This window comes from Hemicordylus capensis, chromosome 14 (assembly GCF_027244095.1).
Source record: "Hemicordylus capensis ecotype Gifberg chromosome 14, rHemCap1.1.pri, whole genome shotgun sequence".
NCBI lineage: Eukaryota > Metazoa > Chordata > Lepidosauria > Squamata > Cordylidae > Hemicordylus > Hemicordylus capensis.
This window is the reverse complement of record NC_069670.1, coordinates 20,161,978-20,178,661: the sequence shown is the minus strand read 5'-3', so window position 1 is coordinate 20,178,661 and position 16,684 is coordinate 20,161,978. Positions and strand designations below refer to the sequence as shown.

Below are 16,684 nucleotides of genomic sequence, written 5' to 3'. Positions count from 1 at the left end.
AAACAGAGGGTAGGTATAAATGGAGAGTTTTCGCAATGGAGGGAAGTAAGAAGTGGATTCCCCCAGGGATCTGTATTGGGACTGGTGCTTTTTAATTTATTCATAAATGATCTAGAAGCAGGGGTAAGCAGCGAGGTGGCCAAATTTGCAGATGATACCAAACTCTTTCGGGTAGTGAAATCCATAATTGATTGTTAAGAGCTCCAAAAGGATCTCTCCAAACTGAGTGAGTGGGCGACAAAGTGGCAAATGCGGTTCAAGTGTAAAGTAGTGCACATTGGGACGAAGAACCCCAACTTCAAATATATGCTGATGGGATCTGAGCTGTCGGTGACTGACTGGGAGAGGGATCTTGGGGTCGTGGTGGTCAGCTCGTTGAAAGTGTCGACACAATGTGAGGCAGCTGTGAAAAAGGCCAATTCCATGCTAGGGATCATTAGGAAGGGGAGTGAAAATAAAACGGCTAATATTAGAATGCCCTTATACAAAACTATGGTGCGGCCACACCAGGAGTACTGCATACAATTCTGGTAACCACATCTAAAAAAGGGCATTGTAGAACTGGAAAAGGTGCATAAGAGGGCAACCAAGATGATCAGGGGCCTAGAGCACCTTTCTTATAAGGCTAGGCTACAACACCTGGGGCTATTTAGTTTAGAAAAAAGACGACTGCGGGGAGACATGATAGAGGTCTATAAAATCATGCATGGTGTGGAGAAAGTGGATAGAGAGAAATTCTTCTCCCTCTCCCATAACACTAGAATCAGGGGTCATCCCATGAAATTGATTGCCAGGAAATCTAGGACCAGCAAACGGAAGTACTTTTTCACACAATGCATAATCAACTTGTGGAATTCTCTGCCACAAGATGTGGTGACAGCCAGCAACCTGGATGGCTTGAAGAGGGGTTTGGATAACTTCATGAAGGAGAGGTCTATTGATGGCTACTAGTCGGAGGGCTGTAGGCCACCTCCAGCCTCGGGGGCGAGGTGCCTCTGAGTACCAGTTGCAAGGGAATAACAGAGGGCCTGCCCTCAACTCCTGCCTGTGGCTTCCAGCGGCATCTGGTGGGCCACTGTGCGAAACAGGATGCTGGACTAGATGGGCCTCCTTGGGCCTGATCCAGCAGAGCTGTTCTGAATGTAAACGGAATCCTATGCTCCTTACATTCTGTGCTTCTACATTCTTGCAGAACTGCAAGACACATGTACACTGCCCTGGTTACAAATGTGCCTAATCTTCCCTCCAGATATCCTCAGTGCATAAGCAAGAGGGGTGCTTTGTTCTAGGAGAGTGGGGGGAATGGAGCGAGTGAGTGAGGAGGAGGAAGGTACCCACATCATTCAGTTCCCCCCACACTTTGCGCCAGAGGGCTTTGGATTCCTCCTAGAAAGCACCTCCATCATTTTGACCCACATAAACCTTCAGGGCATCACTGACTCCACCAGTCATGTCCGTAATTCACTACCTGCTGCAGAATTTCGGCATACTGAAGCCTCTCCGCTTGAACTTTGCCTTTCAAGTCTCCAGCCCTCAAGGTCTTAGGGCGGGGGTCGCCAACCTTTCAAAATAGGTTTTAATCAGAACAAACTTTCAGCTCACAGGGTTTGTGCAAGCGTGTGCACACGCACATTTAAATATTACCATTATGAGATGGGCTACTCCCGTTTTTGAAGTTACTCCCATTTGAAGTAAAAGAGTCACATTAGGGTCAATAAGACTGCTGATAAGACCCCTGGGAGCAAACCTGTCCCTCGGTGTACGAGCCCCCACCCCCAGTTGGGAACCACTGCTTTAGGGAATAAGTTCCATTCAGTTCCTCCCCCCCGCCAGATTAAACACCCCAAATTTCATCACAGCTGCATCACAGAGCTCTGCCAAATGAGGGTGTGTTTCAAGGGCAGAGGGACGCCCAAGACATTGCGTGTGTCTATAGATGGGAAATCCAAATGGCAAGCCCCATATCCACCCCCTTCATGACGTCTGAATGCGTTCTCTCCCCGCCAGTAGAAAGTCACCATCTCAGGGGAAAGGCTGGGTTAGAGTCCAAATCCTTGACTTGTCTTTTATGCAGGGAACTCCCAAACCCCGAAGCGATTTTTGCTAACGCTCTCCCCAGAAAGCCTCCTCCGGTGCCTAGCCTGATGACATTTGAGAGCCAGGCCAAGACCTTTCTGTTTTCTCGTGCCCAGCCATTTTTATTCTGTAAACCTTGCAAGGCAGCCGGGAAACCCTTTAGTCGCCGAAATGTGGGATATGCACTTATCAAAATAGTTATGTGGGCACACAGCCAAATGTGCACCCCACCCCCCAAGCATTCCAAATGATCCATTTGATGGGGAGCTGCTAGAAAGAGCACTGAAGAACCGTTACCTAATGGGATACAGCACTCAGCAACCCTCGCGGCTTCAGCTATTCCACCTGCGTTGCTCACATCTATTTCAAGCATACCTTCACAGGGGCTAGAAACTTGATGGGGTTTTTTGTTTTTGGTAAAGCTGAGATTCTTAGGAGGATTAATTCTATGCCATTTGCCGCCTCGTGGGTTACTTTTGCAGAATGCTCTCTCTCTCTCCCCACCCCCTTTCGCACGCGCGCACACACACACACACACTTGACATTGTCTCCTGGTGGGAAAAAGCAGGCAAAAAGCTGGAGTGATACAGCCTCTCCTGCTTCCTTCAAATCCCTCCTCAAAAGTCACTCCTTTTATGAATCCTTTATGAGTCTGCATACCCAACTGGAACTAAACCTAACTACATGTAACTGAAATGATCACATATTCTACCAGTTTACATCTGTCTCCAACTCCCTCCACATCCTCTGCTGTGTAGAATTATAGATGGTAAGCCCCATGGGGCAGAGACCAGCGTGGTGTAGTGGTTAGAGTGCTGGACTAGGACCGGGGAGACCCGAGTTCCAATCCCCATTCAGCCATGAAACTAGCTCTTCTCTCTCAGCCTAACCTACTTCACAGGGTTGTTGTGAGAGAGAAACTCAAGTATGTAGTACACCACTCTGGGCTCCTTGGAGGAAGAGCGGGATATAAATGTATAATAATAATAATAATAATAATAATAATAATAATATGCACTTCAAATGGTCAAGAACGTGAAACTATTCAACACCAATGAAACAAAACAGGCCTACAAGAAAGAACAAGTCGAGAACCAAGCAGAAAAATGGAAAAATAAGCCCCTTGACCCTGCATGGTCAATATTTACACAATATAACTGGAAAATCAGACATCACCAAGACCTGGCAATGGCTTAAGAATGGCAACTTGAAGAAAGAAACAGAGGGTTTAAGAATGGCTGCACAAGAACAGGCACTAAGAACAAATGCAATAAGAGCAAAAATAGAAAAATCCACAACAAACAGCAAGTGCCGCCTTTGTAAAGAAGCAGATGAAACCGTGGACCACCTAATCAGCTGTTGTAAAAAGATCGCACAGACTGACTACAAACAAAGGCATGACAAAGTAGCAGGGATGATACACTGGAACATCTGCAAAAAATACAAGCTACCTGTAGCCAAGAATTGGTGGGACCATAAAATTGAAAAAGTTGTACAAAATGAAGATGTAAAAATATTATGGGACTTCTGACTACAAACAGACAAACATCTGCCACACAATACACCAGATATAACTGTAGTCGAGAAGAAAGAAAAACAAGTCAAAATAATCAACATAGCAATACCAGGGGATAGCAGAATAGAAGAAAAAGAAATAGAAAAAATCACCAAATACAAAGATCTACCAATTGAAATTGAAAGGCTGTGGCAGAAAAAGACCAAAATAATCCCAGTGGTAATTGGCGCCCTGGGTGCAGTTCCAAAAGACCTTGAAGAGCACCTCAACACCATCGGGGCCACAGAAATCACCATCAGCCAATTACAAAAAGCAGCTTTACTGGGAACAGCCTATATTCTGCGACGATATCTATAACAATTGACAATAAAATTCTGGCATCCTAGGTCCTTAGGAAGGACTCGATGTCTGGATAAAACAAACCAGTCAATAACACCTGTCTGACTGTGTAAACAAGAAATAATAATAATAAAATAAACGCATACTCTTTCTGCTCACCCTGCCTCACCAATGTGGAAGTTTAGATTGGAAGCCTCTTGGGGCAGGGACCTATGCTCTTGTGCCTTGCATAGCGATGGTGCAAGAAGGCCATTGCTGTGCTGTAAACAAAAAGAAAGTGGGCGGAGTGCAGAGGCAAAGCACTGGAATAATCCCTGCCAGAGGGCCAAGCATTATCCACCCCTTGTTCACAGAAAGGTCAAGATGCGCTCAGCCTCCGAATGGGCAGATGGGGAGAGGAGTTTAACTACTGGGCATGAATCGACACAGCACCTCCCTCGCTCCTGGTGAGGGAGGTACCCACATCATTCAGTTCCTCTCTGTTCTTTGGGGCGCAGCCTGCTGGATTCAGCCTAGAAAGCACCTCCATCTTTTTGATCCACATAAAACCTGCAGGGCATCATTGTGTCACTACCTGCGGTGGAATTTCGGCATACTGAAACCTCTCCGCTTGTACTTTGCCTTGAAGAACATATGCATAGCCCGGCTGGATCAGGCCCAAGGAGGCCCATCTAGTCCAACATCCTGTTTCCCACAGTGGCTCACCAGATGCCTCTGGGAAGCCCACAGGCAAGAGGTGAAGACATGCCCTCTCTCCTGCTGTTACTCCCCTGCAACTGCTATTGAGAGGCATCTTGCCTCTGAGGCTGGAGGTGGCCTTGGACAAGTAGCCATTAAAAGTCCTGTCCTCTGTGAATTTATCTAACCCCTCTTAAAGCCATCCAGGCTGCTGAGCCATTCCTGTGGCAGAGAGTTCCACAAGTTGATTATGTGCTGTGTGAAAAAGTACCTCCTTTGGTTGGTCCGAAATTTCTTCCAAGTCTCCAGCCCTCAAAGTCGTAGGGTGGCCAACCTTTCAAAACAGGTTTTAACAACAACCCTTCTGTCACAAACCTTCACCAGAGAGTGAGTTTGTGTGCACGTACACACAGTTAGACGTTACAGTTATGAGATGGGCCACTCCAGTCACTGCCTGATATCCAGACCAAGTTACTCGTGAGTACTCCCACTGAAACAGAACTTTTTGGAGTTACTCCCATCTGAAGGAAACTTGCCCCATGAATTCCAATAAGGCTGCTGATAAGCAGCGTGGGGAGGTACCCCCTGGGTATCTTCAGGTAGCGGGCCAGGTGGGCACGATGGCTGGGGATGCTGGGAGCTGCCGTTCAGCCACATCGGGAGGGCCAGGTTTTCCCACCCCTGCCTGACTGGGCAAGGCACAGCACCTCCCTCGCTCCCACATCGGCTGCCGCATGCGGTCTTACCAAACTGGAAGTTGTACTGGGCTAGCTGAGCCTTCCGGATTTTGCGGTTGAGGGTTGACCCCGAGTCGGCATCCACGTCTGTCATGAATCCTGCCTGGTGGAAGAGCTGCTGGACCTAAAGCAGCAGCGGAAAGAGGAGGCGGTCAAGGGCTGTGTACACATGTACACACACACACACACACACACACACACACACACACACACACACACACATGCGCGCACACACACAGAGTCATGATGTGGCCAGTTTAAGAAGTTTAGCCTGGTCCCAGCCTGAAGGGCGAAATTATTTATTATAATAATAATTATTATTATTTATTTGGGACTATGCACTGTCTTTGGGACTAGATCTGGGACTATGCACTGTCTACAGAGCACCTGATGGGTTACAAGCTTGGGGTGGGGTGGGGACAATCCAACCCCCCACTCTGGCTGTTTCCACACCTGACAGTGTGGCATAGTGCTTAGACCCCACTCCGCCACAGAACTCACTGGGTGCCCTTGGGCCAGTCACCCTCTCTCAGCCCAACCGACTTTGAAGGCCTGTCGGGAGGATAAAATGGAGAGACCATTGAATGCCTCCACTGCTCCCTCTAAGCCGTGCACATGTGTGTGCGCTCACACATTTTCTGATGTCCGCTCTGTTAATTTTAGATCCCGCTCAGCCTGAATCAGGAAAGCCCCCCTCTGAATGCATGTGCACACACACACTGCCTTGATATGGCTGCTCAGAACAAAATTCGAGAGAGAACACTGAATGCTTCCCTAAGCAACTCAGGAGAAAAGTGGGATAAAATGCAGTAAGAAAAAAAAATGCCTTTTCCTGTTTCTCCTACCTCCATTTCCTCCCCGCTTGCTCCACTCTCTCTCTCTTTTGTTGAATTCTAGACTAGAACCCCTTTGGGGCAGAGACCTGTCCTATTTCTCGACCAAAATAATAATACTAAGAAAAGGTCAACCCCGATTTGCATGAGTTTCACACACCAGCCACATCTATATGTTAAAACGCTGAGGTAGTCTGTGGCTAATCTCAGATGGTACGTGGCACATCTCGCAAGAGTTCCAGCAAGACGGAGAAGGCAGGGAGAAGGCTCAGCAGAGGGGAAAGGGCGAGCGGGTGGTGGGAGAAGAAAAGGCCAAGCCGGGAGGTGGGGGGGGGGAGAGGAAAGGCGGAAAGGGTGAGCGGGTGGGGGGAAGCCGAGAGAACGGGGCCTTCTGTCACCCTGCCAAGTCTCTGGGGTGGAGAAGGCCGAGTGAGTGGGTGGGAAGGCCAAATGCACTAGCACTCAGATACTTTGTGCGGGTTCAGCTAGTCTACATGATTTCCCCTTTGCTTTCTGTAATTTATTCTGCAGTTTCTTTGTCTCTGTGTGTATATAACTATTTGGCACAATTAATTCTAGTTTTGCAAGTTAAGGCAGGCGTGTCGGGGGCGGGGGGGGGGGGGGCGGGAAGCTATGTAAGGCAAAAGCCCTGTCCAGAGCCATGGGCTCTCTCATTCGTCCATCTTTCTGCTTTCCAAATTCTCAGCAGATGCGACCCTTCCAAGCACATTCCCACCTTCATGAGGACTAGGAGCTTGCATTCTTTATAGATTTTTTAAACCCTGGAGATTCGCAGAGAGCTAAACTGTGCACCCAGTGCAGCATTGCGGCACTAACGCAGGCACAGATGAGCTCTACTAGCAAGCGGACCAGCTCTGGAAGTCCCCCGCACTCGTGGCTCTCACCTCGTGGGCGTAGTCCCCCGCGTCTGGACCAACTGGGATCACCATGATTTGGAAGGGAGATAGCCAGAAGGGCCTGTAACCAAAACCAAGACAGAATGCTATGAATGTGGCCGGACACCACTTCCCCGCCATAGTTCCTATCCCTAGACTGTCTTCCACAAATCACGAACTCTCTAAAATCTTGCAGCCCCAGAACCCCATCCAAGCGTTGCTCCTGCCCATACGATACGCTCCAAGAACCCATCACAGTAACACCCGCTTCCCAGGAGCCCGGGAGCTGCTGTTCTCTACAGGGGCAGGGTGAGCTGACGAGGATGATGTTCCTTGCCCACCATCATTGGTGCAATATACATTTTCCTTCTGAGTCGTGTCGTGGGCCAAGCTGACTGTCCTGCATGCCTCAAGCCATCAGAGCAGCACCCAAGGCTGCCTTTGACTGAGTCAGGCCCTTGATCCATCCAGCTCAGTGTTGTCTACCCTGACTGGCATCAGCTATCCTGAATTTTTTAACTGAAGGTGGCATGCCAGGGATCAAACCCTGGATGTTCTGCAGGCGAACTGTGTGTTCCACAGCCAGTCCGGCAACCTTCCCCTAAAGCTGCTCTGTGCAGTCAGACACTTGGTCCAACTGGTCCAGCCATGCTCTGACTGGCAGCGACTCTCCAGGGTGGCTGCCAGTCAGAGTATGCTGGACTAGCTGGACGGGGGTCTTTCCCAGCCTTGCCTGGAGATATTGGGATCGAACCGGAGAACTTCTGTATGCAAAGCAGATGCTCTACCACTGGGCTCAAAAGAATACTCCGGGAACAGATGTTTTCCAGCTATTCAATCTCTCTCTCTCTCTCTCCCACCCACCCAATGAAGCTCAGGAAGATCAGAGGCACGGCTCATAGTCACCCACCACTTCCCGCTGTAGTTCTCCGCCAGCACAGCCAACATCCTCTCAACTGAGCCGAGTACCGCGCGGTGGATCATAACCGGCCTTTCTGGCGCTCCGCTATCTCTGCTGCGTGGGAAGAAGACGGGAGAGAATGAGCGCCTGGATTCTCAGGGCTGCCGAGACGATCCCTTCCACATTTGGAGAGAGAAAGCACAGACCTGGCTCAGGAATATTAAGGCCTTAAGGACTAGAAACATGACTTTTTTTTAAAAAAGCAAACAAATCTATTCACAAAGCAAGGAGGCGAGAGCTGGTATTTGAACTTGCCGAGCTTTATGCTGCCTGCAGTTGTTTTGTGGGAAGCGAACCCAAATACAGAGGTAGGTTCAGGAATACCAAGGCCTTTAAGGACTAGAAACATGACTTTTTCAATTTAAGAAAAGACACGCTAAAATCTTGAGATTGTCCAGCTGCAGATCATAAACCTAGTATTCAGCTTGCATGCTGCAAAACACAAAATACACCCAGAGCAGGGCTGATGTATAGGGTTACCTTTTTCAAATCTTAAAAAAGTGGGGGAGCATTAGCCACCGTAAATTCCTATTCCCAGTGGTGTTCCGGGCTCTCTCTGTGTGTGCATGTCTCTGTAACTCTGCTGAGCTACAAACCATTCCAGGTACTTGCCCAAGTAAGGGGGCAATTCCTGAGGAAGCCCCTCACCGCTAGGAACATAGGAAGATGCCTTATACCGAGTCACACCCATGGTCCTTCTAGCTCAAGACTATCTACTCTGACTGGCAGCAGCCTAGAAACTAAGGTTTCAGCCAGGGGTCTCTCCCAGCCCTCCCTGGAGATGCTGCCAGGGACTGAACCTGGGACCTTCTGCATGCCAAGCCAATGCTCTGCCACCGAGCTACAGCCTCATGCCCTAATTTATTTATGAAGCTGCCTTCTACCAAGTCAGATCCCTGATCTAGCTCAGGACTGTCTACACTGACTGGCAGCGGCTTCTCCAAGGTGGCAGGCAGGAGTTACTTCCAGACCGACGTGGAGATGCTCGGGAGTGAACCTGGGACCTTCTGCATACAAGCACGCAGATGCTCTTCCACTGAGCTGTGGCTCCATCCCCTAAGGGGAATCTCTTACAGCGCATAGAGTGGTGTAGTGGTTAGAGTGCTGGACTAGGACCAGGGAGACCCGAGTTCAAATCCCCATCCAGCCATGAAACTGGCTGGGTGACTCTGGGTCAGTCACTTCTCTCTCAGCCTAACCTACTTCACAGGGTTGTTGTGAAAGAGAAACTCAAGTATGTAGTACACCACTCTGGGCTCCTTGGAGGAAGAGCGGGATATAAATGTAAATAATAATAATAATAATAATACTACCACCGAGTCAGACCCTTGGTCCATCTAGCTCAGTATTGTCTCTACACAGACTGGCAGCGGCTTCTCCAAGGCTGCAGGCAGGAGTCTCTCTCAGCCTTATCTTGGAGATGCTGCCCGGGAGGGAACATTTATATTTATTATTTATTTATTTAATACATTTCTATACTGCCCAAAAACGCAAGGAGCCTTCTGCATACAAGCAGGCAGGTGCTCTTCCTAAAGAGGCCCCATCCCCTAAGGGGAATCTCTTCCAGGACTCACACATGTCCGTCTCCCATTCAAATGTAAATCAGGGCAGATCCTGCTTTGCAAAGTGGACCAAAAGCCCTCTGGACAACTGCCCCACCATTTAACACCCAGAGCCAACACTTCCAGGGCGGCGGAGTCTTTCTCACAGTTGTCAAGTAACCTCTGTGCCAGTCTTGAGTCTATCAGGAAACAGGAGCCTGCAAGCCAAAGGCTTGTCCACATTCTTCGCCAGTTCCTCTTTCCCTATTCTGTGGTCAGCCGACAGGACAAGTTACGAAAGGCGGATGAGTAGAAGGCGGGAGAAAGGGAACCAGCAGCCCAGAGAGCTGGAGTGAGGCTTCTCTGACGGCAGCACGGTGCCGCTTTTGCGTTCTGAGGGGAGAAGTGCTCAGACGGTCGACGCGCAGGCCTTGACGTTGCTTTGGCAACGTGTTCGGCTGAGAGTTAAGCTTTTAAAAAAAGAAGTATTCTGTGGATTCCCAGAATGCACTGCCCCAAAACCCCCACACTGGATTCCCAGAACGCACTGCACTAAGAAAACCACCCTCCGTGGATTCCCAGAACGCACTGCACTAAGAAAGCCCCATCCTCTGGATTCCCAGAATGCACTGCACTAAGAAAACCACCCTCCGTGGATTCCCAGAATGCACTGCACTAAGAAAGCCCCATCCTCTGGATTCCCAGAATGCACTTCACTAAGAAAACCACCCTCCGTGGATTCCCAGAATGCACTGCACTAAGAAAACCACCCTCCGTGGATTCCCAGAACGCACTGCACTAAGAAAGCCCCATCCTCTGGATTCCCAGAACGCACTGCACTAAGAAAACCACCCTCCGTGGATTCCCAGAATGCACTGCACTAAGAAAACCACCCTCCGTGGATTCCCAGAATGCACTGCACTAAGAAAACCACCCTCCGTGGATTCCCAGAATGCACTGCACTAAGAAAGCCCCATCCTCTGGATTCCCAGAATGCACTGCACTAAGAAAGCCCCATCCTCTGGATTCCCAGAATGCACTGCACTCGATAACCACCCTCTGTGGATTCCTAGAACGCACTCCACTCAAAAACCAGTCATGTCACATGGGGCAAACAAGGCATGAGTGACTGTTGTGAAAAACACACAGAGCTGCCACTGAAAACTGGCAGCTCTGCATCACATGTTCCACATCACGCAGCATCCGTTCCCACTGGTACTCTGTGTTTTCCCCGTAATGATTGCTCCACCCCCAGTCACCCCGTGACATGGCTGATTTCTGAATGCAGTGCATCCTGGGAATCCACAGAACATCTTTTTTATTTTCCTTGGTCCCTGCAAATGGTCTCAGCTTTTTAATACTTGTTTTTAAATTGTTCTGATTATTTAATTGTTGTTTTATGATGTTTTTAATGGTTAATCATTGTTTTATGCTTTATAATTTTTTTTAATTATTAACTGATTTTAATGGTGTTTTAATGTGAGCCTTTTGGAAGGGCGGTATAGCAATAGCAATAGCACTTACATTTATATACCGCTTTATAGCCGGAGCTCTCTAAGCGGTTTATAATGATTTAGCATATTGCCCCCCAACATTCTGGGTACTCATTTTACCGACCTCGGAAGGATGGAAGGCTGAGTCAACCTTGAGCCCCTGGTCAGGATCGAACTTGCAACCGTCTGGTTACAGGGCGGCAGTTTTACCACTGCGCCACCAGGGGCTCAGTGGTATAAAAGTTTTAATAATAAATAAAATAAAATAATGGGCAAAAGGGATTTTGGAAAATGCACATCGTATGGCTGGCAGGAGATGTAGATGGATTGGAGAGGCCACTTGATGCATCTCTGTAGCTGTCGAGACAGCCATTCTACAGCCCCACCCCTTAAGGAGGATCTCTTACAGCATCCAAACACAAACCAAGGCAAACCCTGCTTAGCAAAGGGCACAGGAGGTGCTCGCTGTCACAGGACCAGCTCTCCTCCCCAAGCAAGCGCAGGGTTTGCAATGCCCTCAACCGTGTGGAGAGACTCGTGGAATGGAACTGACCTTTGGAAAGAGAGATCGAAGCGGATGGGCATCTGGAAGTCCAGCTGAATGGTCGCGCATTGGTGGTGCCGGCCTAAGGCATCTTTGATCTGAATATCAACCTGGAAGGAGAGGAACGGCGTCAGGGGTGCATTTGGACCCACCCAGAATCTGACCTATGAACTGGCAGGAATGCTGCACACCACTGTATTTATCTCAATCCAAGACCAGGTCCCCCGCTCCCCGCCCAAGCTGTTTCAAGTTGGAAATTGGGATCCTTTTCCTTTTAGGTAAATGCAGCGACAACTTATATTTTTAAGGGGGGGGGCGTCTTAAATTCATAGTCTTCTATTCTGGTAAATACAGTATTTAATTCCTCCATAGAGACACTTTTAAAAGTGGCGATTCTCTTATCTTTAGCCGGGGGGGGGGAGAGCAACTGGCCCTCTCCATCCCCATCACAACATCTCAACATCACAACATCTCAACATCTCAACATCACAACATCACAACATCTCAACATCACAACATCTCAACATCTCACAACATCACAACATCTCCATCCCCATCACAACATCTATCCAGTGTGTCTACTTTATGTTTCTTTTTAGACTGTGAGCCCTTTGGAGACAGGGAGACAGCTTATTTATGTATGATTTATTTTGCTATGTAAACCGCTTTGAGAACTTTGGTTGAAGAGCGGCATATAAATATTCCTAGTCGTCGTCGTCGTCACCTTCAACAAGGGTCAACAGTTCCTTCAATGAGTTTGCTGCCTTGCTGAGCCAAAGCAGGGACAGGATATTGTGGCCCCTCCCAATCTGCCTGAAGCACAACTCAAAGTTGGCCAAGCAGGTGTGCTGTCGCTTTAACTGTGACACACGGCAGGCACTGAAACAGCAGACAGGCTCACCTTGCTTCTATAAACACCACCGACTAAACGGAACGGAATGTCCAAAAACTAGGGATTCTCTGAAATGGCCGGCAAAACCCAGTAAAAAGGCCGGCGTCCAGATGATTCAACACAGTTCAGCACAGATGACTTTGAGAGGTCATCTGAACTTTAACCTACTGCTATTCACAGTCTTGTGATCTTGAAGAAAACAAATTGTTCTAGTATGAACTTGACCAGCCTACTTTCCTTCCACTATCCCTAAAACTGGACTAAACTGGGTCCAAATCGGTTAGGCAGTTCACAAGTTAGCCCTCTTGTGTCTCAAACGTTCACACGACTGCCGTCTTGGTTTGGGTTGGATGACACCATCACAAACTACACCACTGAGGGATCCCTACAGCTGTAGTGAATTTGGTTCCAATCAGTTGGTCTACTTGCGCCTCAAGTGTTTACATGTCCGCCATCTTGGATTCAAGCGGATGACATCATCACAAACGTCGCTGAGGTGTCCCTACAACTGTACCCGGTATGGTTTAATTTGGCCCAGGCATTGTGATGTTGATAATGGGGACACACACACGGACACATGTGGATGGAATGCCAGGTGATCTCATAAGCCCACTGGAAAGTATTTATTTATTTATTTATTTACATTTATATCCCACTCTTCCTCCAAGGAGCCCAGAGCGGTGTCCTACATACTTGAGTTTCTCTTTCACAAGTAGGCTGAAAAAGAGCTACAGGCTACAGTTTCTAGTAACTGTAGGGATGAAATCACTTGGCATCAGATCTACCAGGCAATGGACCTTTGAAAGTGGTGGTGAAACTTTCCAGTGGAGCATCTCAGACAAGCCCTCAAGGACGACAGATGGGAGCACTTGTGCAACCATGCCAGGTGATTCAGAAAAGGGAAGGCTCCAGGCACACCGGATTCCTTCTGTATGAACACATGAAGCTGCCTTATACCGAGTCATGTCATTGATTTAACCAGACTAGTGTTGTCAGACTCTGGCTGGCAGCAACACTCGAGGGTCTCAGGTGGAACGAGGTCTTTCCCCAGTCTGGCTGTCCAAGACTTTTTAAAAATGAGAGAAGCTGGGAACTGAACCCGGGGCTTTTTTAAAAAAAAAGTTTTCTATTAAATAATAGAAAACAAGAAGGAAGGAAGTTACATTATGTGTATTTATATGCAGCTTTCTTCCTTTGTATTTTGTATCAATACAAAACATTTTTTTAAAAGTAAAAAATTACCATAGTGACTATGACTATAAAACCTCAATAAAAAGGTAGTTTAAATCCTTATACAATAACACAAAATGGAAAACTAAACAATGTATTCAAACAGAAGAAAAGTTTCATATTCATGGCCATACATTCCTTCTTGTGTTGAACAGAAGATACTACAAATGGATATTGCTCTGCTTGGAAATTGTTGTTTCCATATTGTATAAACTCCATTCCTCAACAACCTTTCCAACATGTGACAACTCTAACGTGATTTTAGAACAGGTTAGCTATATATGTGTGTGTGTACACGTGCAGACACACACACGGACATGGCATCCATGCTGCATACCTTATTTTGAACCTGGGACTCCTTGCATGAAGATCATGCGCTTGCCCAATGAGCCATGGGGTGACCCCAGAACTCAGCCTAACACCCCACTGGGTGTTGGGTAAGACAAGATCCTTCTCCTTCCCTTGTCTGGAGAGCGACAAGGTCATGGGAACCCCAATTATGGTGTGTTTGAAAATGGCCAAGCAAGAGGAAATTCTCTAAGCAAGTGTATTAACACTCATAGGAACATCGGAAGCTGCCTTATACTGAGTTATTTTATTTACAAAAATATAGAAGGAGAACAAGGTCCATCTAGCTCAGTATTGTCTACCCAGACTGGCAGCAGCTTCTCCAAGGTTGCAGGCGGGAGTCTCTCTCGGCCCTTTCTTGGAGAAGCTGCCAGGGAGGGCACTGGGAACCTTCTGCATGCAGATGCTCTTCCCAGTGCAGCCCCATCCTCTGAGGGGGAATATTTTACGGTGCTCACATATAGCCTCCCATTCAAATGCAAACATCTGAAAACCCATCTTTTCACCCAAGCTTTCCCAGCTTTTTAAAAACTGTGTTAATTTTATGGTTGATTTTAAACTGTTGCATTGTTTTAACTTTTTATGTGTGTTTTAAAGTTTGGGCAGTATAGAAGCTTGATAAATAAAATAAAATAATAAATAAATAAAACCAGGGTAGACCCTGCTTAGCCAAGGGGTCAGCTCCCGCTTGCTCCCACAAAGCCAGCTCTCAGTCTCATGGTTGGAATCCCGGGATTGAGACCAGCTTTCAATCCCCTGGGTTGAGATAGGAGATTAGTGCGCAGACCAGAATTTAAACCAAGGGGGACGGAGAGGAAAAGCAACTTGTACAGGGAGAAGCGGCAAGAGCTGACAACAGTGTGATTGTGGGAAGACAGGGGGGGGGGGGGAAGAGGTCTTACATGTCTGGTCAACAGCATGGATTGTGGTGATGTCAACAGGGAGTCCCCAGGGCATAACCTTGCAGGAGCTGGTTTGCATCTGAATGGGAGGCGACTGGAAGAGATTCCCCTCAGGGGATGGGCTGGTCTGGGAAGGCATGCAGAAGGCTCCAAGTTCCCTCCCTGTGCTGAGCAAGACTCCTGCCTGCAACCTTGGAGAAGCCGCTGCCAGTCTGGGTAGACAATACTCAGCTAGATGGACTAATGGTCTGACTCCGCAGAAGGCAGCTTTCTATATTCCTATGAGCTAAGCCGGTGCCTTAAGTGGCACAGCGGGAAAATGCTTGACTAACAAGCAGAAGGATGCTGGTTCAAATCCCAACTGCTATTATGTCGGGCAGCAGCGATAGAGGAAGATGCTGAAAGGCATCATCTCATACTCAGGATGCGGCGGCAATGGGAAACCCCTCCTGTATTCTACCCAAAGACAACCACAGGGTTCTGTGGGCGCCAGGAGTTGAAACTGACTTGACGGTACACTTTACCTTTAAGCAGGTCCTGCTTTGCTAAGCAGGGTCCACCCTGGTTTGCATTTGAATTGGGAGACCACATGTGCAAGCACTGGAAGATCTTCCCTTTAGGGATGGGACCACTCTGGGAAGAGGACGTACATGCCTGCATGCAGAAGGTCCCAAGTTCCCTCCCTGGCAGCATCCCCAAGATAGGACAAGATATATATATATATTTTTAAATAGGACAAGATTATTATTATTTGAACCAACAAGGTAGGGCTGAGAGAGATTCCTGCCTGCAACCTTGGAGAAGCCACTGCCAGTCTGTGAAGACAATACTGAGCTAGATGGACCAAGGGTCTGACTCAGTTGAAGGCAACTAAGCAGGTCTTGCTCTGGTCAGTGCCTGAATGAGAGACCCCCCCTCTGGGAACCCTTTGAAGAAAGATGGGATGTAACTACAATACAGGATTAAAACACAAAACAAACAAAAATACACCAGTGCTGAGTCATCAAGAGGAAGGCTTGGGAGGAAGGATAAGGAGCCTAAAAGCCTCAGGCGTGATCTCCTCCGGCTTGCATCAGGACAAAGTGGTTCCTGCAGACCAAGCAGGAAGAGAGGGAGAACTGGGACGAAGCAGCAGGGGTCTGGAGTAGAGAGATATGGTGGAATTTGTATTCCAACCACACGGATCCCACAATCTCCTCCTTCACAGGTGGCAGATGCTGCCCTGAACTGACCCTTCGGGATGGGAAATGGCTCTGGATTCCTAGCTAGGAGCATCCACTCACCTTGGGCCCGTAGAAGGCGCCATCCCCAGGGTTCAGTTCCCACGGCTGGCCAAAGTCCTGGAGGCTCTTCTCCAGCAGCTGGAAGACAAGAGACAGGCAAGAGAGTCCCTTCATACCCAGAACATCAAGGTGGCCATTTCCAGTTTGTTTATTCGGTACATTTCTATATCTATTTGGCATATTCATATCTATTATGCCAAGATATGCAAATCCCCCGGCGGTTCATCATCTAAAACACAGCATCAGTTGAAACATTAACACAATTTAAAACAATGTAAAATATAGGTCAAAACTCTATAACTATAAATTAAAAGCCCGATCAAACAGGTATGTTTGCAGGTTCGTCTTAAAAACATCCAGAGAAGGGGAAACTGGGGATGATGGGAGTTGTAGTTCAGCAACTGGAGAGCCAAGG

The 16,684-nt window shown here is 47.9% G+C and overlaps 1 protein-coding gene across 7 annotated transcripts in view; it reads right to left on the bottom strand.

Moving 5' to 3' along the window:
• TARS2 (threonyl-tRNA synthetase 2, mitochondrial) overlaps positions 1-16,684 on the bottom strand; it is a 64,321-nt gene that overhangs the window by 1,784 nt on the left and 45,853 nt on the right. For all 7 annotated transcript variants that reach the window (XM_053277369.1, XM_053277371.1, XM_053277370.1 and 4 more), the window contains 5 exons: positions 16,270-16,347; positions 11,624-11,724; positions 7,986-8,090; positions 7,085-7,157; positions 5,356-5,470 (listed from right to left, as the gene is read on the bottom strand). In XM_053277369.1, the coding sequence (XP_053133344.1) occupies positions 5,356-5,470; positions 7,085-7,157; positions 7,986-8,090; positions 11,624-11,724; positions 16,270-16,347 (472 nt within the window). The remainder of the gene's footprint in view (positions 1-5,355; positions 5,471-7,084; positions 7,158-7,985; positions 8,091-11,623; positions 11,725-16,269; positions 16,348-16,684) is intronic.